The sequence below is a fragment of the Mauremys reevesii genome, linkage group 2, assembly GCF_016161935.1.
Source record: "Mauremys reevesii isolate NIE-2019 linkage group 2, ASM1616193v1, whole genome shotgun sequence".
Taxonomy (NCBI): domain Eukaryota; kingdom Metazoa; phylum Chordata; order Testudines; family Geoemydidae; genus Mauremys; species Mauremys reevesii.
This window is the reverse complement of record NC_052624.1, coordinates 127,176,235-127,200,627: the sequence shown is the minus strand read 5'-3', so window position 1 is coordinate 127,200,627 and position 24,393 is coordinate 127,176,235. Positions and strand designations below refer to the sequence as shown.

At 42.6% G+C, this 24,393-nt stretch overlaps 1 protein-coding gene across 8 annotated transcripts in view; it reads right to left on the bottom strand.

The window, feature by feature from the left end:
* MTRR (5-methyltetrahydrofolate-homocysteine methyltransferase reductase) overlaps nt 1-24,393 on the bottom strand; it is a 132,144-nt gene that overhangs the window by 44,398 nt on the left and 63,353 nt on the right. For all 8 annotated transcript variants that reach the window (XM_039523234.1, XM_039523237.1, XM_039523239.1 and 5 more), the window contains 4 exons: nt 18,593-18,681; nt 4,557-4,737; nt 2,689-2,731; nt 994-1,180 (listed from right to left, as the gene is read on the bottom strand). In XM_039523234.1, coding sequence (XP_039379168.1) covers nt 994-1,180; nt 2,689-2,731; nt 4,557-4,737; nt 18,593-18,681 — 500 coding nt within the window. The remainder of the gene's footprint in view (nt 1-993; nt 1,181-2,688; nt 2,732-4,556; nt 4,738-18,592; nt 18,682-24,393) is intronic.

The window sequence follows — 24,393 nt, the reverse complement described above, 5'->3', positions numbered from 1 at the left end:
TCTGGCGGTGGCCACACACTCTCAGGCTCTAGGTGCCAGGACCCTTCTTTCCAGTGTTGCCCCCGCCCTGTCGGGGTTACGATCCCCATCCAAGTCTGACCGGCCAGGTGTCTTGGGTGGGGGCGTCTCCCTGCACTGGGCCCGCTGCCCAGGGTCCCCCTTGCTCTCCCCAGCTGCTTACTGCACCCAGCTCTGGACTGCTCCAGCCCCAGTTCCACTCTGCCTCAGCACTGCTGCTGCTCTGCCTCTAGCTCCCTGGCCTGCTTCTCTGGCTGTGGAGGAGGCTGTCACAGAGAAAAGAGCTCATGGACCAAGGTCCAGATTCTGATACCAGACTCTACTTTTCAGTGTCAAAAGTAAATAGGAAGCTGGCCAAAAGAAGCCTGGGCTAACAACACTCATGCACTAAATACTTTGCTGACAAAAGTCAATGAAGCTCAACCTATTTAAACCAGTAGAGAATTTCAGTAAATGAGACCTGATAGTGGGTTAATTTCCTTTTTAATATGCACATGTAACTCCCACTAAGGTTACTGCAAGTTACATGTGCATTTCAAGGTGAGGATTAGATATGAGGTACAAGCTGCAAATGAAGATCTGCTTCCGAACTTCTCCAGAGTTTGGAGGGGCATTTAAACCTGGGCTTTGGATTCTGGCCCATCATTAATAAGTTTAAATCCCTCTATGAATTCACTCCAACACAATGGTTATATATACTTTGCCAGGATATCCTATTCATGGATAAAATTAACAAAAAGATTTTAATCAGAAAAAAATCCCATTGGAGATGTACCACACTGCAGATATAAAGGGATCACAAAGGGAAGGAGAAACTTGTAACTAGAGGTGGAATTGTACAAATTGAGAAACATATTACCAGTATCAGAATTCTGAGCCTCAAATCAAAGAAATAAGGAAAACTGTTTTTCCCAGGAACACACATTCTAATTGTATCACTCTAAAAACACAAGAATTTAAACCTTGTTTTGGTACCTTTATAGTTGATGATTTTCCTTCCTTTGTGTGTAGAGAGTTTCTATGTTGCTGAAGCATTGGTTCAACTAACTCAGCGAGCCAACCTGTACACACTCCTTTTCGTGAAACCAGTCGAGATGGGGAAGATGGAAACTCCACAACATTAAAAACAAACTGCAGTTTTCCTGGTTGAAATAAATTGGAGCTGCAATGACACAAATGATTAAACAATCAAAATACTATCTGAGAAGGAATCAGTTCAGTAGCTTCATTTGGGACCTAATCCAAATCTCATTGAAGTCAGAGTCTATCCCTTGACTTCATGGGATGTACAGGGCTGGATTGGCAGGTGCCTGGACAATACCATATGAATGACTCACAGAATTTGAACAGAACTCTTCTGAATTTATCAGATTCATATGCATGAGAGTTCTATTTTGCGAGAGCACTGGTAAAATTTTACTAGCCACTCAAAGAATATTGCTTTATTTATATGCAACACAACATTTGCGTGTGTTTTTAATCAGAACATTTTTTATAATACTTTCTATTAAAAAATGAACTTAGATTCTTTTCTACACAGGTTTCATTCTTCCTTTTTATCCACTCTATTTCTTCTCCTCCATCTACTGTCTCCATCTTTTACTGTTTCCCCTCATTCTAGATTGTATTTAATGTTTAATATTGTTCCCTTTCTTTTCCTCTCTCTCTCTCTCCATTCCTTTCCTATCTTCCCACTCATTTTTAATGTCCCCTCATCCTCATTTAATCTATTTCCCTAACCAATTTCATCACTTTCCTTCAACTCCTTCGTCCTTATCATCATCAGTCTCCCCCTCCTCCATTCCCACTCACTCCCACTCTATAACTCTTCCCTTTGCAATCTTCTCACCCATACATTTGTTTCCTGCAGTCTCTCTCAGACAACTCAACCTGGCCTGCTGGGAAAGGCTGCTAGGCAAGTCCTTTCCAGAGACTGCCATGCCTTCAATACTTATCCCTGTTAAAGGGCTGTTGGGGTCTCTTCCTTCTCCTCTTTCTGCCTCAGAGGATTTGGGGATGGAGAGCCAGGCTGCAGTGATCTTCTGTATCTTTTCCCAAAGGCAAAGGGCTGGGAGCTGCCTGGTTGGGTTAGTTCAGCAGCACTAGTAAATGGGAGCAGTCAGTCACTCCATTCTGTCTGCCCAATCTCAGAGTAAAGCAGTTCCAGGAGTGGCAGGTGAGCAGCGAGACAGCCCTGCTGTTCATGGAAGACATCAATCCACTAGACAAATGCCACATGGCCCAGTCTAGGCCTGAGATTATTTACTTGTTTGCTCTGTGTAACTAAAGCCATACTGCACACTTCCGCTGGAAGTATTCCAAATAAATAAATAAATCAAGGCCATTTTCATTTGTTTAGTCTTGCCTCAAGATTACTATAAATAAATAAATAAATAAATAAAATAATGGTTCCACTGTGAGGAACTTCTATAGAAGTAGTTATCTATGTGCTAGAATCATTTTTAGCCACTGGGGATTGCATGTGTATGTACAAACTCAAAGAGATAAAGCTGAATTCCACATTGACCACAGGATCAAAGTTCTCTTAAACAAAACTAAATTGCAATATAACCCAGAGTTTGCTCTCTGTAATGCCTTAACAAGGTATATTTTTGTGAGGAAAAACCATGCCTAAATTACAAACAAGATATAATCTAAATATATCAGTACCTTGAAGCTGAATAGGATCTGGCTTGCAGTTTAGGAAGATGTTCTGAAAAGAATAATAAAAAACCCATTGGTTATCATTACTGTCACATAAAAAATCGTATTTTTAAAAGCAAATTTCTTTATGCCTGAAAATACAAATTTAAACAAACATTCTTTACAGCCTTAACTAGTGCTCACTCAAATAATCAGACAGATGTGTATTTGGACATTTTTTCATTAGAAAGATGCAAAAACTTAAAGGGTTCTATTCAGCAGTAACTCAGCTTTCAGAGTAATAACATACACCAACATAACAGTGGTAGATATCCTTGAGGGTAAAAAGTGTGGCTTGGGAGCAGGTGTACTGTGGTAAAGTAGCTGTAAATCCACTTGAGCAGCAAGGTGGGGAATGGCAATAAAGGGTACGCACAGCAGAAATATGGGTAAAGCTAGAGCCAAAAGGGGCATGCACATTTCTTTGGCACTCATGTACATTAGCACAAAGATGTAAGAGCCCTGGCTTAATTTAAGACTGCCCTTCCTCATCAACCTGGAACAGGACAGAATCAGACATGCTACCCACCACCCACTCTAGTGAATCTCCTTTCCAAGACAGCAAATTCAGCTGGTATCTTGCATACTACACGTTAAACCTCTCCGAGCCACCTTTCACTGGATTCATACACCATAATATGGACCACAGTATTTTGACATAGTGGACCACAGTATTTTATCTGAATACAAAAATGCAAAGATTTCTGGGGTCACTGATATTCCTTCTCTACTCAGAGAAATTTGGAGATAGCTACAGCAAGAGCCTATCCTTTTAACATTATATTTAAATAAAATCCTGCAATCCACTCACCCACTGAATTCCTCAGGTCTTCTTGAATGAATAACAGTTGCAGGATGGGTTATCTTTATCGTAATGGCATAGGTTTACAGTACTCATGAATAGTGCTTAGACATGCGACAAATATTATATGTTGTTAATTTGAAAAATATTGAATATTGAGTACCAGATATTAACACCACATGGGCTCCATTTAAGGAGGCCAACAATAATCTGTGCCACAGAGTCCCCTCATGAAAGGAAGGGGAGGAACAGAAATACAACCACCAAGTTCCCCTTCCACAAAGGGAGGGCAGAAATATCATTGCAGAGGGATCATGGTGGGATGTACAGACTTGCTGCTCTGTCCCAGAAAACTCCCATATACTCTGCAGCTTTCATTTGAATTAATTCCTTGAGAACACAAACTAGTTGTATTTTTTATTATTCATTCAAATATAAATATCTGCAAATAGCAGCTATTTTCATATACAAGGCAAACTTTAGTAGAGTATTTGAACCAGCACTACACTGTACAAAATAAATGCTTTTGGGAGTTGTTTTGTTTAAGGAAATCTACTGTATTATTTCTTAAAAAATATTTTTATAAAAGGTATTTTTGGTTTGTTTTTAACAGTTATATGGGATACAGGGAAAAATAGAGTACCAAAAGAAAAACAAAAGAAGGTAAAAAACGCAAGTGTTGGAAAATGGGCCCTTGAAAATGTTAGCCTTTTTTTAAAGCTGCTTTACAAATAAAGGCCCTGATCCTGGAAACACTTATGCCAGTGCTTTTCAATATGCACAGGAGCAGCGCAAAGTCAACAGGATTACTCACACACATGAAGTTCAGCATATGCATAAGCATTGGCGGAATCAAGGCCAAACACTACAGGGTGAAGAGCAGGTCTTTACTTTCAGATTATAAATTCAGTTTCATAACCTTGGCTAGCGATTTTCCCAAAGAAGCAATAACTGAATAGTGTTTTGTTTTTAAACGTATGCTCTGTTGCATTTTCACATATTAAACACAACTGAACTTAAATCAGCTACTTACCTATCAGCAGGTTAAGTGGAGGTCTGCACGTTGGAAAAGCATGGAGTAAATCCAATAAGCAGATATTAGGGTCTCTGATGAAACTATTGTAATCAGAGGCTCCTTGTTTGCTGCACAGCTCCTGAAGCCTTCGCTTTTCTCTAGCACCGCTGGTGTATTCTACAAGAGCTCGCAAAAATGCCTAGGGGAAGAAAGAAGCAGGTTTTAATTTGGATGATTTTTACTGTTTGTATTTTCATGATGTTTTGTTCATTACCTATGTGGAGATTTGCCCAACTAGCTGGGAACAATTTAGATTGCCTGTAGGGACATCCTGTAGGTTCTGCATATTTTCACCTCCCATGAAAATTTTTCCATTTCTCAGCCACTTCCTCCAGTGCCTGGGGCAGCGTAGCAGGTCACGAAATCTGATCTAGTCATGTGGAGGATGGTGTGTACTGCTGGATAAATCTAAAACTTCTTAAAGACTTTCTGGGTGGATTTGAACCGTAATCTCTTACTTGTAAGAAAACAGCACCATAACATATATTAACTCAAGGGAAACACGGTTTTCTAAATTACAAACACAAAGACATAAGTAAAACTTTTGAGCGGTATTATGTGCAATATTAAGTACAATATATACTGAGCAGCATAAATGCAATTATAGTATTCTACTCTGTTCTCCTATGTCCACATACAGCAATATGAACTTTTCCTACAGAAAAATAAGTTGTGTATTGTAAGACAGTGAAGATCACGTTTAAAATATTTGCAGTGTTGCACTTTCAATGACATTAAAATATACACAGTACATAAAAAGAAACACGTGAACCAAAATATTGTGTAATCAGAACTTGTATTCTTAAAAAATAAAAAAGACTTTGAGTTTGCTCAAATTACATTCTAGTACCAAACCTCTGCAGAAAGTAACAGTTTTGACTACAAAGCTATATAAAGCATGTTGTGCACTGAACAGACTATAAAGCAGATGGGTTATGAAAATTGTCTTGGGTGGTATTCCCTAGCCACTACTCCATTTACTCTCATTGCTGACACAAATTTTGCAAAACTGTTTAAGGCAGTTTTGAAAGGTTAAGCCAATTAAAAGGCTTTCTTATATGGAATGTTGTGTAATACTGACATCTAGTGGACCCTGCTGTAAAAACTACTCCAACTGAATGAGTAAGGCACATTAAAAAATGCATTTAATTTAATTTTCCCCTAAGTGTATCTCCAAGTGTGTTTTAACAGAACTGCATAGTACTGTTGCATTTTTTAAAAAATTTCTGCTATTTCCAGGCATTAAGTGTAAAGGAAGTAATTTTCATTGGCTGTGAAATCAAATTCCCCAGCTGTACTGGCTCAGCTGCAAAATCTGCATTTTTCCAAGTTATTGTAGAATTAAAGAACATGGGAGTTATGATTAAAATAAAAAACATTCTGGATTGTTTGGATGCAGCAGCCCACCCATTTCTAGTAATAATACTGCAAATGTAACATGTACAGGATAACTTTGGTTAGCAAGCACAGCTTCGATTTTACACTTATGGCTAAATTTTGCCATTTTCATGTTGAAGTAGCACCATATTCCATGAGAAGCACCATTTATTTCAATGGGACCACTCACTGAGCAAAGTCCTACTGAATGTGAGTAAGGTTATCAGAACCTGGTCCTTAATTATATGCCTCATGTGGCTTGCCTGGTAAAGGCGAAGCGGCTAAAAGAGGAAACCTTTTTAAAAAAAATACAGAATAAACATGTGCCTGCTTATTGATAATGGCTTGTACATGAAGAAATATGGTAGTGTAACAAGACAGATAAGAACAGATTTACTACAGACAGCACAACTAGGTAAAAAAAAATTGTTTTATTGTTAGATGTCAGATCAACTGCAGTCAGTTCATTTTAAGCTTAACGGATCTACTCAGGTCAATGCCCTATAAACTAAGAGTATGTATGTCTACACTGCACACTCATTGCAGCAGCGTGTAGAGTATATAAACTGCACCCCCCCACAGCATGCGTATAAACAGCAGTGTAGACAGTGAGACAATGGCTTACGTATAAAGACATGTCTGAACCCTGTGGGTATGTACCCTACACAGCTCTCGACATGCCAAAGCAGTGCCTTCTCCAGCTACACAGCTATTTTTAGTTCCACTCCCAAACCTTTTCCTGCCACAGAGAGCTGCTGGAGCTCTTCCCCTTTACCTCCCCACTGCCAGAGCCTTTCACTGCTGCATGTGGCTACATACCACGATGTGGATGCAGCCTGCTTTTCACGGCAGCATGTAGCTATGCATACGCTACATGCCACCACCATTGGTGTGCAGTGTAGACATACCTTTGGTTTCTGCCCCTGGTAGCACAACTGGTCCCCATATATCATTTACCCTCTTAGTCCCTTAATAAGAGCTCATACTTTTCTTTCTTTCTTTCTTTTTTTGGTAGATCAAACACCTTGAATTTGTTTATATAAAGTATATGTGACTATTAAGGAAATCATTTGCACACACAGAAAGAAGAGTACAGCTTCAACACTTAATATCTGTATGTAATGCGTAGTCTTTGACAAAGTCTATAGCAGCCATTCTCAAGGAGGGAAAGAAAATCAGTCTTAATTTTAAATTATTTGTTGTTGTCATCATTTCTTACTATGGCCTGCAGAAATAGTACTATAGCTGGTCCAAAAATGATTTTCTGGTTCTCAATTTTTTGTTCTCCATTTTCAACAAAAGTAGGACAAGTAATGGGGAGATGTACGTTAGATACTAGTAAACACTTTCCCACTATAAGGATAGTTAACCATTGGAATAGGTTACCAAGGGAGGCTGTGGAATCTCTGTCACTGACAGTTTTTAAAAAGAGGTTAGATAAATGCCAGTCAGGGATGGTCAGGGATACTTATTCATGCCTCAGTGCCAAGGGCTCGTCTAGGTGACATCTCAAGGTCTCTTCCACATTTTCTCTGATTCTATTAAATGTTTCATTTTGACTAAATAAAACATTTTTTGTTTAGCTTTTAACCACTGTTAAACCTTTATTTATTTTTTTAGAGAAAATATAAAGAATCTTTTAAAACAAAAAGTCATTTCAAACTGAAAAATTGAAATGTCTCATTTAGAAAATGTGGCAAAACATTTCGTCATCAGTTTTTCACCAAAAAATGGTAATTCAAGAAGTTTCACCAAGCTCTACGTACTACCTTTGTTCTGTGTCAGATATCACAAGCAAAGAAAGCCAAGGGGTGCCTTAGTGCTTGGACTGAAGACTTCCATAGGGAATCCCAAGATTCTGCAGGAAGCAGTCTGAATAATTCAGCATATAGCATTCTTCTCTCCAAGTTGGAGCAGTGGCCCATCTAATTCAGGATCCAGTCTCTGACAATAACCAGTACCAGATTCTTTAATGGTGTAGAGAAACCCTGTTGTAAACAGCCAACCCACTGGGGAAGTTTCTTCCTATCCCTCATGAGGGAATAGATTATGCTGTGAAACATGAGGGTTTATAAAAGCAGCAAAGAATCCTGTGGCACCTTATAGACTAACAGATGTTTTGCAGCATGAGCTTTCGTGGGTGAATACCCACTTCGTCGGATGCAAGTAGTGGAAATTTCCAGGGGCAGGTATATATATGCAAGCAAGAAGCAAGCTAGAGATAACAAGGTTAGTTCAATCAGGGAGGATGAGGCCCTGTTCTAGCAGTTGAGGTGTGAAAACCAAGGGAGGAGAAACTGGTTCTGTAGTTGGCAAGCCATTCACAGTCTTTGTTTAATCCTGAGCTGATGGTGTCAAATTTGCAGATGAACTGAAGCTCAGCAGTTTCTCTTTGAAGTCTGGTCCTGAAGTTTTTTTGCTGCAGGATGGCCACCTTAAGATCTGCTATTGTGTGGCCAGGGAGGTTGAAGTGTTCTCCTACAGGTTTTTGTATATTGCCATTCCTAATATCTGATTTGTGTCCATTTATCCTTTTCCTTAGAGGCTGTCCAGTTTGGCCGATGTACATGAGGGTTTATATACCCATTGTTTTTAAATATTTTATCCTATGTAATTAGAGCTGGTAAAAAAGGAAAAAGTATTATTTTTCAAATTTTTTATTTTTTTGAAGTGAGATTTGAATTCAAAAAAATTCCATCCAGCTCCAATCTAGTGTAACTGTGAATGTTCAAATGTCCAGTCCCTTTTGAATATTAAATTGTTTTTAAATTTCTCTTCATATGTAAGACTCTCCATTCCTCCAGTTGTGTTTGCCACCCATCTCTGGACAGCTTCTGTTTCTTCTGTATCTTTATTGTTACAGCAAACTATTACTAACTGTAATCAAGCAAAACCCAGCATAGTGATAGGAGGCTGCTGTATTTTGGATGAGATGAAATACATCACTTCTAGTATGTCAGAATAACGGTGTTACTTTGGTGCATTCCACCTTCCTGAATCCCTTCTGTTATGTCAGTTAGATGTGGAAATCCTCACTGGCCTGCGCTAACCTTTGAATTAATGTTGCTGATACGTCGTCAGTTGAGTGTGTGAATAAATAGTGTGGAGGGGATGGTATGATAGGATAACGGGCTTAGTCAATAGGTCAATTATGTGCCTGGTATGATATAACCTTTTCCAGAGGGTTTGGCTGGAGAGTCTTGCCCACATGCTCGGGGTTCAGCTGACCGCCATATTTGGGGTCGGGAAGGAATTTTCCTCCAGGGAAGATTGGCAATGGCCCTGGAGGTTTTTCGCCTTCCTCCGAAGCATGGGGCAGGGGTCACTTGCTAAGGAGTGGGTGGATCGGCTTATGTGGCCTGCATCTTGCAGGAGGTCAGACTAGATGATCATAATGGTCCCTTCTGATCTTGAATTCTATGATTCTATGATTCTATGAAATACTTGTCATGTAGCTTGTTACGGCTGTAATTCATTCTGGGATGATTTGAAATGAAACGTTATTTTTATAACTGGTTTACTTCTTTGCGTATCACAAGGCTTTACTGTAGCCAAGATCCTTCAGGGAGACATAGGTAAGAAGTTATCTTAATGCTTTATTACTATTTATTAAGCACCAATGTGCTTGGGGCTGTTCAAAGCCAGAAGACCCTGGGTGGGATTCACAAAGGTTTTTTGGCACCTAAGTTCCATTGAAATGGGAGCTGAACACCTAGATACCTTTATGAATCCCATCCACTGTCCCTACCCAAATGACTTTGTACTGTAAGGCGGTGGTTCTCAATTAGGGGTACATGTACCCCTGGGATTATGCAGAAGTCTTCCAGGGGATATGTCAATTCATCTAGATATTTGCCTAATTTTACAACAGGCTACATGAAAAGCACTAGCGAAATCAGTACAAACTAAAATTTAATCCAGACAAGGACTTTTTTGTACTACTCTATATGCTGAAATGCAAGTAAAATATTTATATTCTAATCGACTGTAGGTGACTAGGGTAGTGCCCCTCAGTGGAAGGGAGGGTCTTTGGAGGTGCAGTCATGATGGATGATAAAACCAAAAGTCCCAGTAGAGCATCTGATGATGAATGCTGCTCTATGGCATAGTCCTGTGTGAACATATGGGTTGATGCTTAGGTTGCTGCTTTGCAGATGTCCTTAATAGGCACATTGTTGAGGGAAGCTGTCAATGTAGAGTGCTCTGGTGGAGTGTGTGTGGTTCCTCGGTGAGGGCTGTAACTATTACTGGCAATAATAAAAGTCAATGTAGCCGGAGATCTATTTTGACAGCCTTTGTTTGGATATGGCATCACCCTTAGATCATTCAATAATGGAAAGAAATAACTGTGGTGACTTTCTGAAAGACATCCAGGATATGAAGAACTGCTTCTCATTTCTTCCCATGAGGTTTTGGGAAGAATGATGGGAGATGGATGGGTTGGTTCAAATGGAATGATGAACTTATTTTAGGTAGGAGACTGGGATGTGGTCATAGGTGTCACGTTGCACTCCATATGTTTTATGGAAATATGCTAATGAGTGTGAATATAATGTAACTGGAATATGCTTCATGCAAAAGGTCTCTTGTAAGGTATCATTACAAAGCTTATAATTTACTGAGTGTTCATACAAGAATGATACATACATACAAATAGTATCTAAAACTAGAAATATAAAGTATAACTCTGAAGTCTTGTTGTAATTATGCAAAGTGCGGGCCATTAATAGTGGTTTAGAATCCTGATGGCTCCCACTGACTAGCACGATTGGTTGTAAATGGCTCTGTTTGCTTGCAAGCCTTCCTGCATTCCTGTGAGTCAGGCTGGGAAGAACAGAGGCTTGGGGTTTCGCAGGACATGTGACCATGTCACCTGGTACTGGAATTCATCTTAAAACTAGTGCTTTACCATTTAGAAGGATGGGTGGGGACCCAGAGAGACAAAAGATTCCTGCCTTGTGCCAAAGCTATAAAAGGGGGTGGAAGAGAACAAAGCGGGCTGCCAGTCATGAGAAATCCCCTAGTTACCACCTGAGCTGAAACTAAAAAGGACTGTACCAGGGGAAAGGATTGGGACAAGATTAGGAAGGAGTCTAGTCTCTGAAAGAAGCTTATTGGAACATCTCTGAGGGTGAGATTTACCTGTATTCAGTTTCGTAATGTATTAGGCTTAGACTTGCGTGTTTTATTTTATTTTGCTTGGTTAACGTACTTTGTTCTGTCTGTTATTACTTGAAATCACTTAAATCCCACTTTTTATACCTAATAAGGTCACTTTTGTTTATTAATTAATCCAAAGTGATTAATACCTGGGGGAGCAAACAGCTGTGCATCTCTATCAGTGTTATAGGGGGCGGACAATTTATGAGTTTACCCTGTATAAGCTTTATACAGAGTAAAACAGATTTATTTGGGGATCCCATTGGGAGCAGGGTGTCTGGGTGCTGAAGATAGGAGTACTTGCTGAGCTCTTTTCAGTTAAGTCTGCAGCTTTTGGGGCATGGTTCAGACCCTGGGTTTGTGTTGCAGCAGGCTAGCACGTCTGGCTCAACAAGACAGAGTGCTGGAGTCCCAAGCTGGCAAAGAAAACGGTAGTTTTCAAAGGTAGTTTCAGCACATCAGGTGACAGTCCCAAGGAGGTCTCTGTGACCTAGCCCGTCACAATAGGATAACTTTGTTTTTGAAAAATATTGTATGTGTGGTGGGGGGTGTCATGAGGTTCCCAGTTCTACAACTCATCAGGCAGATGTGATAGCAACGAGGAAGACCACCTTCACTGAAAGGTAGAGAAGTGAACATGTTGCTAATGGGTCAAAAGTGGCCACCATAAAACATTGCAGCACCAGATTGAGTTCCCATGATGGAGTAGGGGCAGATATTTCAGGGTGAAGGCTATGAAGACCCTTGAGGAAGCGTATAGCGGGAGGGTGAGCGAAGATGAAGAACTCATCTACTTAGTGAGGGAATTCCATGATTGCTGCAAGACGCACTCTGATCGAGCTCACTCAGAGACCAGATTTCTTGAGTTCCAGTGTGTAACCCATTACTATTAATAAAGGAGAGGTAGTTGCTATTGTTTGCCTATTCTGGCACCAGGTATGGAATTTCTTCCATTTGCACAGGTAGGTATTCTGTGTAGTAGATTTTCTGCTGTTTAAAAGAATGTCCCTTACTTCCTCTGAATAGGTCATCACATTGTCTCAGAACCATGGAGTAGCCATGCTTATAGGTGTAGTCTTGCCAAGTTTGGGTGGTAGATCTGGCCTGCATCCTGAGACAGGAGATGAGGAAGAGTGCATTGTGAGCACACAGAAATCTTCAAGAGGTAAGGAAAACCACATTTGTCTGGGCCACGTGTGGGGCTATCAAGATTACTCTGGAGTTGTCGGTCCTTATCTTGTGTATGACCCTGGCTAGAAAGTGGGGAGGGGAAATCATACAGTAGATGTGCATCCCATTTAAGGAGAAAAGCATCGCCTAGAGAACGAGATCCCAGTCTTACTCTGGAGAAGAAGCATGGGCACTTGGCATTCTGGGTTGTCACAAAGAGGTTTATAGTTGGGAACCCCCAGAGTCTGAATATGTTCTGTAGTACCCTGGTGTTCATTTCCCACTCGTGGTTCTGGGAAAATTTTCTGCTCAGTGCGTCTGCAGTAGTGTTTTGGTATCCTGGTAGATAGAAGGCTGAGATGTCAATGTTGTGGCAGATTCACCAGTTCCATAGGAGAATGGCTTCTGTGCACAGGGAGTGTGACCGTGCCCCTCCTTGGCGGAACAAGTGATGTTGTCCGTCAGCACCTTTACGGCCTTGTCCCTGATCACGGTTAGGAAGTGTGAGCATGCATTGCAAACTGCCTACAGCTTCAGTAGGTTTATGTGTAATGTTGATTCAGACGGGGACCAGCAACCTTAGATTGTGTGGTTGTGCCTCCCAACTTAGCAGAGAAGTGTCCGTTATGAGTATCATCAATGGAAGGGTCTGCACAAAGGGAACTCTCATGCAAATGTTGTGTGGTTGAGTCCAGAGAATTTTTTACTTTGGTCAGCATCGTAAGATGCTTGTTTGTACTGTGTCTGTGTGGAATATATACTGTCCTGAGCTTGCTTTATAGGCACTGCGGGCTGGTTTGCATTATAACGATTAGGTGGACTAGAGTGGAAAAATCTGTGCTGGGGCAGAGAGGCTGTAGCACCTAGAGCAGGGGTAGGCAACCTATGGCACGGTGCTGAAGGTGGCACGTGAGCCGATTTTCAGTGGCACTCACGCTGCCCGGGTCCTGGCCACTAGTCTGGGGGGGGGGCTCTGCATTTTAATTTAGTTTTAAATGAAGCTTCTTAAACATTTTTAAAACCTTATTTACTTTACATACAACAATAATTTAGTTATATATTATAGACTTATAGAAAGAGACCTTCTAAAAATGTTAAAATGTATTACTGGCATGTGAAACCTTAAATTAGAGTGAATAAATGAAGACTCGGCACACCACTTCCAAAAGGTTGCCAACCCCTGATCCAGAGAGTTGAGGTAGGCCCCAATGAACTCCAGTCTCTGCACAGGTGTGAATATTGATTTTTGTTAGTTTATTTGTAGCCCTAGTTGTGTGAAGAGAGCTACTGACTTTTGGGTAGTTTCTACTGCCTCTTTCCGAATCGAGGCTTTGAATAAGCAATCTTACAGATGGGGAATATTATGACCCCTTGTCCGTGGAGGTGAGCTGCCACCACTGCAAGGATTTTTGAGACTACCTGTGGAGCTGCAGATGAGCTGAAAGGGAGTACTCAGTACTTGAAATTATCTGTTCCCAGAACAAAACTGAGAAACCTCCTGTGTGAGGGATGTATCGTTATGTGGAAATATGCATCATGGAAGTCAAGAGCTGAGAACCAGTCCCCTTGTTCTAGTGGTAGAATTATCATTGCTAGAGGGGTCATCCTAAATTGCTGGGTCTTCATGGATTTGTTGAGTTTTCTTAAGTCAAGAATGGGCCACCATCCCCTGGTTTTTTTTCTGAGTTAGAAAATAATGGGAGTAGAAACCCTTCCATCTATGTTGTGTTGATACTGGTTTTACTGCACCTAGGCATATGAGTTGGTTTACCTTCTGTTGCAGTAGGTGTTTGTGAAAAGGGTCACTGAAGAGGGATGGGGAGGGAGGGTTGGTTGGGGGGATGGAGGTAAATTGGATGCAATAGCCAGTCTTGATGATTTCTAATGCCCATTTGTCTGATGTGATTTTTTGCCACACTGGGTGGTATGGAATCAGATGGTCTCTGAATGGATGGATGGGTCCAACAACAGAAAAAGGAGATGTCTCTGATCCTCAATCAAACCTTCAAAACTGTTGTTTAGAGGGAGTTGTTGGGACATCGAGGACTGAGAAGGGAGTGGTCTCCATCTTGAGGGTCTCTGTCACCGCCTTTGCAGGTCATATTGCCTCTGAGGTTGGGTGTAGGGTGTGGATCTAGAGCTTTGTGTCAAGTAATACTTCCCGTTTGTTCTTTCGTGTAGACATGCATATGTCCAAGGATCTCAGAGTCGCCCTGGAAGGGACTGATCCTTTTTGGCTGCAAACAGCTTGAGTCCTTTGAACAGGAAATCCTTGACAGTTGTACTTCTTTTGGAAAACCCGAGAAGTGGAGCCAGGAGGCTTGTCACATTACTATGGCTGTGGCATTGGACCAGGCCCCCGTGTCTGCGGCTTCCGGTGAAGCTTGTAAATCTGTGCAAGCTAGGATCTGAACCTTGGATATGAGGGCTTTAAATTGTTACTTGAGGACAAAAAGAATGTGCTATAGCAAGGAGGCATGACCTCCCTCGGAGAATGATTTGGAGGGACCACAACCAGCCCCCTGGTGGATAGAGCCAGGAAGGCCATGCCCGGCCCAGCAGAAGCAGAGGAGTGGAACAGGAAGTACAAGAGGTGGGCCGTGCAGCTCAGTTGAACTGGAGCTGCCGAGGAAGACAGATACTTCTCCCCCACTGCTGCAGTTGGATGCCGAGGAGTACCTCTGCTGCCCTGAGGACTTGCCGAAGCTTCCAGCCACTCCAGACACCAAGTAGCTGCTGGGAATACCATTGGCTGTAAATCCCAGTGAGATGGAGGATGACCCCAGGATCCAGGTACACCTCGAGGGGAGGGGAGGAAGTAGCCCAGAGACAGCCGACTAGTCCGGCTGCACTGCTGCCTGAACCCAGGTCAGTGTGTTACAGCTGGATTCCCCACTGAGCCAGAGGTTCAGAGGGTCGAGGTATGGAGGGTAATGGAGAATGCCTTGACTTCTCCCTGTGTGGACCGGGAGGCTTAGGATAGTGTTAGCAGTACGCTGCCCATAGGTCCCAATAAGCCCACTGTGGTGGGAATGGCATTGGTGGCAACATCCCTGGGAATCTGTTCCATCCTTGAGTTTCAGGTTTGGGGTGGTATTTATGTAGCTCTAGAAATAGATTTCCCCTTCATCATCATTCTCGTCACTGGATAAAGGAAGAGCTGATCTGGGTGGTGTGGTAAGTTGGCACAGTACCAAGTGTGCTGGAGTAAGGTCGGTACTGAGGAGTGGAGATTCTGGTGCCGAGGAGACTAGACGTTCTTTATGTCATAGAAATTGCTGCGGTACTGAGAGCATCAGTACCGAGGAGGGTGTTGTTGGCAGCACTGGTTGCCTTTACTGCGGTTGTCGATGCCAAGAGTTGTGTGCTATACGCTGTGGAGGCAGAAGGTGGTTGTGATGTTCTGTACCTTGGGGGAACACCCAGCACCCCCATGTTCATCCTTTTAATATGATTGTGTGGTATCTAATGCAAAGTTTGTCATGTCAGGTGTCTTCGGAAGGCTCATGATGCACTGAGCATTACTGTTATAGTAATGTTATAGGTTGTAATTTCATGTATATAATTATGAGGCTGAAAATGTGTCCTCATGGCTTAATGCAAGCCCAGGCAAAAACTCTCCAAGACCAGAGGGGCAGTTCACACCTCATCAGGGCAGGTATGGGACAAACCCAGCACATCCTCACAGGAACAAAGGACACTGGCCTAGGCAACAATGAAGGATCTGTTGGACTCTTGAGTAAGTCACTCCCCTTCCTTTGGTCACTTTGAGACTGCAATGAGGAAACACTCACCAGACTCTGGACATGAAGGAAGAAAAGACATGATAAAAGGGAGAGACATTTGCCATGCTCTTCCTCTCTCTTCCACCTCCATCTACAGACATCACCACCAAGCAACTGAAGCAAAGAGGACAGCCTGGCTGAAGGGCAACCAGCCAAACTGGTGAGACACATCTAAGTTTGTAAGGGCATTGAAAGTGTTAAGATCAGCTTAGAATGCATTTTCCTTTTATTTCATTTCAACAAATCCGACTTGTTATGCTTTGATTTATAATCACTTAAAATCTATCTTTGTAGTGTGATAGACCAACGTCAGTTGGGAACAGCAGACTAGTAGAAGGGAGATATACTGGCCACTGGATAAGCAGTTTTCTGTTCCCCGAGTGACCAGAGCAGGGGCTGCTCCAGGCTAATGAGAACACCTGACTCCAATTAACCTGCTAAGAGTCAGGTGAGGCTGTTAAGCACCTGACTCTAATTAAGGCCCCTCTGATGCTATAAAAGGACTCACTCCAGTCAGGCCAGAGAAGAGGAAGTGCATGCAAGGAACTGGGAGCAAGAGGCGTGCAAGAAGCTGAGAGTGAGTACGCATACTGCTGGAGGACTGAGAAGTACAAGTGTTATCAAACATAGAATCATAGAATATCAGGATTGGAAGGGACTTCACATCAGGAGGAAGGTCCAGTGGTGAGGACAAAGAAGGTGTTGGGAAGAGGCCATGGGGAAGTAGTCCAGGAGTTGTAGTTGTCACACAACTGTACCAGGAGGCACTCTAGACAGCTGCAGTCCACAGGGCCCTGGGCTGGAACCCGGAGTAGAGGGCAGGCCCAGGTTCCCCCCAAACCTCTCAACTCCTGATCAAACACAGGAGGAATTGACCTGGACTGTGGCTCCTACCAGAGGGGAAGGTCTCTGGGCTGTTTCTCGACCCAGAGGACAAATCTGTGAGGCAAGCAAATCTGCCAATAAGCGCAGGATCCACCAAGGTAGAGGAGGAATTTTGTCACAGTAGTTGATAAATCTGTTTATTCTACCTGAAGCAGTGTGTTTGGTTTGAAGCATGTCAGAGACTCCCCTTGGGATAATAAGCCTGGTGCATATTAATATCTTTGTTAAATTGCCAAACTCATATAAGCTTGCAGTGTCCAGCGGGCATAACTGGACGCTGCAAGATGGATGTTCCTAGGGTTGTGTCTAGTCTCATTCGGTTGCACAATCCAAGGAGCAGCTTACATGCCAGAGGCTGTGCATGAGCAGCTCAGGTGTGGGGGTTCTCACAGCAGAGCAGCGTAAGGCTGGCTCCCCGAGTCAAGGATTGGAGTGACCTAGCAGATCACCAGTCTAGAAAAGACCAGAAGGGAACGTCACAGTGGTTCCACAGACTGTAAGCACTGCTGAGCAGCTTGGTGCTGCATGTTTGAGTGGCTTCAGCGGTACCGAGGCAAGGATGGCAGGTTTCCCTTTTTTGCCTTTTTCTGAGCCAGACGCTTAGGGTCTTTGGCTCGCACAGTACGCACGGTACCGGATGGTCATGCTGCCTGAAGTAGATGGTCTCAGTGCGGCCAGTACCGATGGGGTCTAAAGTGTTGGGGAATGTCTCTTTTTCATGGGCTTCTGAGAAGGGGAGGACAGACCCCGTTTCTCTGTCACCTTTTTAGAGGAGTACTCCTTCCTCTGAGAGGATGATGGGGAACCTCTGTCAGATGCTGCCGTCTCAAACTGAGGGCAGTAGAGAAGGAACTGAGGGAGGGTTGGTCGGACAGTGCTATGTAACCGCTCGAGGCAGTGCAAGACAGGGACAACGCATGAGCGACCCAACCAGGCACTACTAAAAATCTCCGATTACAAGTGCAAGGGCACAGATTCACCGAAAGTGGAGCAACCACAGGGACACTCTTCAAAGAAGAACTCCCCTTTATATAGGCATCTGCTCTCTTTCATGCCTGGATGTGAAGAGGAGCATCGTGGAAATAGAAATGGACATGAAAATGTGGTATCCTGGCAGTTTGCACAGGTTTTGTGGCTCTAGAGCCAAGAGAATTATTAAAGAATTAGAAAACATACCTTACAGTGACAGACTCAAAGAGCTCAATCTATTTAGCTTAACAAAGAGAAGGCTAAAGGGTAACTTGATTACAGTCTACAAGAACCACATGGGTAACAAATATTTGATAATGGGCTCTTCAGTCTAGCAAAGAAAGATATAGCATGATCAAATGGCTGGAATTTGGAGTTAGACAAATTCAGACTGCAAATAAGTTGTACATGTTTAACACTGAGGGTAAATAAGCACTGCAAAAATGTATCAAGGGTCATGGTGGATTCTCCATCACCAGAAATTTTTAAATCAAGACTGGATGTTCTTCTAAGAAATATGCTCTAGGAATTATTTTGGGATAGTTCTATAACCTGTGTTATGGACAGACTGGATTATCACAATGGTCCCTTCTGGCCTTGAAATCTATAAGATCTTTTCTTAAAAATAGCAAAGCAAGATATCAAAACCTTTTTGGGAACTGCTCTTATTTCCAGACTCCAGGTAAGAATAAATTCCACAGTACTTCCTTGAGGTATATGCTCTGGCAGAGCTGCTCCTGTGGAGTGGAGAAATGGAAATTAATTAGTTAATTAATTAAAGCCAGCAATAATTTCACAATGCATTTGTTCTTTAAAGAGATATCAGAGTTAAACTGTACTCCATATTCTGAATTATTGACATTTTTTATTAAATACCTAGTTAATATTCTCTAGTGAAGAACCTACCACAGAACTCAAGCTTATTGAAGGTGTGAAATAAAATAATAGGGTTTGCTAAACACACATTACTATATGCTTTACTGCTGAATTTTGAAGGCCTTATTGTCACCTCCCATGTGATGGAAAAATCTCCATGGAGAGAAGCTCTCCAGAGTTTTCCCCTATGCTCTCCATTATGATGGGAGTGTTTGGGAGCTCTATGGATTGTGGAAGCTGTAACTCTGTCACACCCCACTGACCACTAAGGCTATGTTTTTACTGCAGTTAGCTCAAGTTAACTCCTCTCGAGTTAACCTAGTTACAGTGAGCGCAGCCACACTGCAAAATAACACTAAAGCTGCACAGAATGACTGCTCATCAACTGCTAATACAGTTTGAGGTCTTACCCTCAACTCAATAGGATTTCTCTCGAGGGGAAGGCAGGATTAGGGAGGAGAAATAGGGCAGAGACACAGACCCCTTCCTTTTGCCTCTGACTTTTCTCAGCCTAGTTCGCTCCCTGAAGCAACATCATCTGCTGCAAATGTCTCAGGAGGAGAAGCAGAGCTGAGGAAACAATCTCCTCAAAAGGCAAACACAGCCTTTGGACCTGGCTGGGAATTAGACAGACACATTACTGAGCCCATTAGTCTGAACATCTGAAATAAAGTCTGACATTTCCCTTGGAAAAGATCTGTAGCTGCAAGTTCTGGCTGAGCCACTGGCCAGTCAGAGGGCAGAACAATCTTGAGGAAACTTCAGAGGGTGGGGCAAACCTCTGCTGCCAGTGACTGACAGGTCCAGTTCTGCCCCCAAGATGCAAACACTGTAAAGTACCAACTGGAATGGGTCTGTGGACCTTAGTACACAGAATGGAAAATTTCTTAACAATAATTTCTGCTAGCACAGAAAAATTCACAGACCACAATTCTGGACATCTGGGCTTCTCTCTGCAGCTCACAGAGGCAGTTGTGACAGTATACTCCATAAGGCTTTATGGGGTGGGGGTGCTCATAAATGTATGTATGATATAACCGGAATAGGGTTTTGCTACATATGCCATGTAACATATCTATGTAAAGGTTATGATCTACTGGTTATGTTCATCCTAGTTGTATGTAGGCACCATTTGTGTGCTCAAAGTTATGAACATTGGCTGTATAATTGCTTGATCTCTAAGTAGCCTTAGTTAAAACATTTGGTCACTTCTTGGGAAAGGAATGTGTGAATTATGTGCTCAGTCCAGAAGCACTTAACAGACAAAAGAGCTTGGAAGGCTCCAATCCACATACGAAGTCTTCCTGGAGACATACAAGATACCATGTGGAAATTGGCTTCTGCCTGTAAAGACTGAGTCATGCATGGACATGTGACTTGCCCAGGTGACCCCAGAACTCCATCTTGGAGCTGGACTTTGCATAGGAGTGAGGAAGGGGGTGTCCACCACAAGAGAAAGTCTATTTAAACCCGTGAGAGACCCCTCCATTTTGTCTTCAGCTGGCTAAAGAAGGACCCTCTCCACCCCACACGGGATACTTAAAGGAAACTGGAACTAAGGTCAGTAACTACAGAGGGTGACAGTGATTGCTGGACCCAGGCTAAAAGGAGATTAGTTTGTAAAAGGGAGCATTCTGGAACTCTTATCTGTATTTAGTTTGATTAGACATAGATTTGCGCATTTTATTTTATTTTGCTTGGTAAGTTACTTTGTTCTGTCTGTTACTACTTGGAACCACTTAAATCCTACTTTCTGTATTTAATAAAATCACTTTTTACTTATTAGTTAACTCAGGGTATGTATTAATACCTGGGGGAGTAAACAACTGTGCATATCTCTCTATCAGTGTTATAGAAGGCGAACTATTTATGAGTTTACCCTGTATAAGCTCTATACAGGGTAAAACAGATTTATTAATACCTGGGGGAGCAAACAACTGTGCATATCTCTCTATCAGTGTTATAGAGGGTGGACAATTTATGAGTTTACCCTGCATAAACTTTATACAGGGTAAAACGGATTTATTTGGGTTTAGACCCCATTGGGAGTTGGGCATCTGGGTGCTAAAGACAAGCACACTTCTGTGAGCTGTTTTCAGGTAAACCTGCAGCTTTGGGGCAGGTAATTCAGACTCTGGGTCTTTGTTGAAGTAGACAAGAGTGTCTGGCTCGGCAAGACAGGGTGCTGAAGTCCTGAGCTGGCAGGGAAAACAGGGATAGAAGTAGTCTTGGCACATCGGTTGGCAGCTCCCAAGGGGGTTCCTGTGATACAACCCGTCACATCAGTGTTTTGGCACCATATGCTCTGGCCACACCTCCTCTGCTCCCACTATTCCCAAGCTATAAAACTTACATAACATCATTAGCAGATATTCCAGAGATATTGAAATAACTATGTACATTAGACCAAGGAAGACAGTCATATGGTAATGGTTCTATTTAGTATATGACTCTTAAGTTATGAGCTATCCAGGGTGGGTAGAAGATGCTGCGAGCAGAATGAAAATTATCAATAAGAAATCTTCTGTTCTACAGCACAGCATCTCCCACAATCCTGAATGCTGGGAAGTAGCGAGCAGTGAACAGATGTGGCACCCTGGAACCCCCATATTCATCACTGTGATATGATTATATGTTTTGTACAAAGTATGCCTTGTGAGGTATCATTTTATAAGTTTTGATCTGTTGAACAATAAGAATCTGTTGGATAGTATGTATTATCACTGTATGAGAAGTTATGAAGTATTAATATAAGTGTTACTGAAATATGTTGTGAGGTTGGGAACACCCACAACCAGCCTTTCAGTTACAACAAAGGAGTAGCCATCAATAGCCAGACAGTTGTTATTGGCTCATCAACACACAATCCACTATCCCAGAGGCTTCTAGAGAAGGCACATGCACAATGGAAACTGCTTGACCAATGGGAACTGCCTGACCCCCACATAACTGCAAGGATCTTTTTAGTAGATGGAAGAATGGATAAAAAGAGAGACAGTGCCATTATCAATGGGCCTCTCTCCCCCACATCGACAGCTGGAAGAATGTCTACAAGACAAAAATTTGAACTAGGGAAGGTTGATCCCAAGTTGGAAGTTATTCCCAGCCTTTGTATTGAGGAACTATAGCCTGTCAGGGTGAGAAAAGCTGTTTGATTCAACTCTCGCTTAGACTAAAAGTTTAGGATTTAGAATGTGTTTACTTTTTATTTTCTTAAGGTAACTCTCTCTGACCTTTATGCCTACCACTTACAATCATTTAAAATTTTTCTGTAGTTAATAAATTCATTTTAATGTTTTATCCTTACCAGTGAGTTTGTCTAAAGTACTTGGGAAACTCAGCTCAGGTTACAAAAGCTGGTGCATGTCCACTTTCCTTTGGCAAAGTGGCGAACTAGCTAATAAACTTACACTTGCCAGACATCTGACCAGTGCAAAACGGTACAGTTCTGGGGTGCAAGACTGGGGAGCTGGAGAGAACTGGCCAGAGCCTTCCTACTGATGATTTATGACTGGCTGGGAGATCATTCATGAAACTCAGTTGGGTGTCTGTGGATGTCTGTGTGAGTGCAGTGCCTATCAGAGGCCTAGAGCTTGACATCAGCATCAGATGCTGAGGCCACCCAGGTTGGTTGGATTGGAGGGCTCAGTGGTCCCACAGTCCAGGTTGCACACTGGAAACCTCATGATAGCTGCTCCGCAAATTTCTGAAGTGAACACATTTGGTCATTCTGCCATGAGGTTGCTAAGGAACTCAGGAAGCGAGACTTGATCCCTTCTGGGACAAGAATCTCTGATGATCTGTAGGCTTCCACAATACATATTCTAATCCACCTAACAATGGAGAACTTGAAAGCTCTGAGTCCCTGCATTTCAGATGGAAGGACACAAATAGGGAGCCCAATATTCTTGTGGAGTCTATATGCTTAAGATAGAGATCAGAAGATTATTGAAAACCTAAGGTGTGCCACACCTTTTCAGTTGGATGTTGTGTTTTGGACAGAATAAAAGAATCACAACCTGTTGGAAAGTATGGAAAGAGGAATTTACTTTAGGAAGACAGGATTTTGGTGGCCTTAGCTCCACCTTATCCTTGTATAACACAAAGTAAAGCTCCTGTATAGATAAGGTTGCCAGTTCCAACACTCGCCTGGCAGACATGACAGCTACTAAGGAACAAGTGTTAATAGATAAATAAAAGGCCAATACTGAAGTCAGAGTCTCAAAACTAGTGGAAGGTCCCATTTTGGGAATAGCTGCCTGACTGCTGGTGTGGCTTATTGGACTGCTCAAAGCAATGTGGCTATTTGTGAACTGTCTGCCAGGGAGTCTGAGGATTTTGTGAACAGCCTGATACTAAGAGCAGACATTTGACATGCAATGATACTGGACTGAAGGCCTCTGTCCATGCCTTCTTGGAGCAAGTCCAGAATGGTTGGAATCTGTATTCCCTGTAAGCTACCTGGTTGGGCAGCCACCCAGGAGAAATTCACGTGCCGCCCAGTTGATTAGCAGAGTGCGCACATCCAGCAGCATGTGTTCAGGTGCCCCTGCCCCCCCTGCTTTGCAGCCACGGTGCTGTCACGGTGCCCTCCTGCTGGCTGTACAGAGTTGCGGGGGGAGAGGAGAAGGGGGGATGATGCGAGGGTGTCCATCTCCCCCACCCCTGTACCTAATCTCTACAGAGCAGGGGAGAGGGGACATCCTGGGTAAGGATGACTTGGAGCTGCTGCAGTCTGAGGTCTGAACTGTGAGTGACTGAGTGCCATTCTTAAAGAGACAGCACCCAGTTTCTGAGACTTCCCCAGCAACCAGCTCACACAGTCCCTGTCTCTCTCACTCTCTCTCTCCCTCCTGCCCATGTACCCCATCTCCGCAGAGCAGGGGCCGGGAGACAACAGGGCTCAGGATAGAGCAGGAGAGCCTTCAGTGAGTGCCTTAAAGAGACAGCACATGGCATTTATCAGAAGCTTCCCCAGCAACCAGCACCCACACTGTCTCCGAGTCACACACACTCTCTCTCTCTCTCTCTCTCACACACACACACACACACACACACACACACACAGATTCTCTTTCACACTCATCTCCCAAAACATACCTGTATTATTATTGTTGTTACTTCTTGCAATGCACATATATTCTCTGTAATTTTATTCTTTCAAAGTGTGTTTTATAGTGTTTTGACTGGTCTATGCATTTCATAATTTTTTTCGTACACTTAAATTTAATTCCTTGAGTAGTGAGTTCTAAAATGCCTTCTCTGTCCTGGCTGAAGTAATTATCCCTATGGTAACTTTTTAAAAATATATATTATATCTAGGTTTTTTGTTTCTACTGTGGCACAGATCCGCACATACCTCAGTGCACATAAAATTTATTCCACACATGGATGGAGAAAATTAAAGGGAACATTGGTTGGAATTCCTGGAATTCTGGAATTTCCATTGTGCTTTTGGCAATAGTCATTGAATCTGGACTTTTAAAGTCGATACTCTCCTAGCTGTAAGCAATGTCTTAATGACTCCTGAGGACAGACCAAAACCTTCTAGTGCTTCCCTCACAATAACCAGA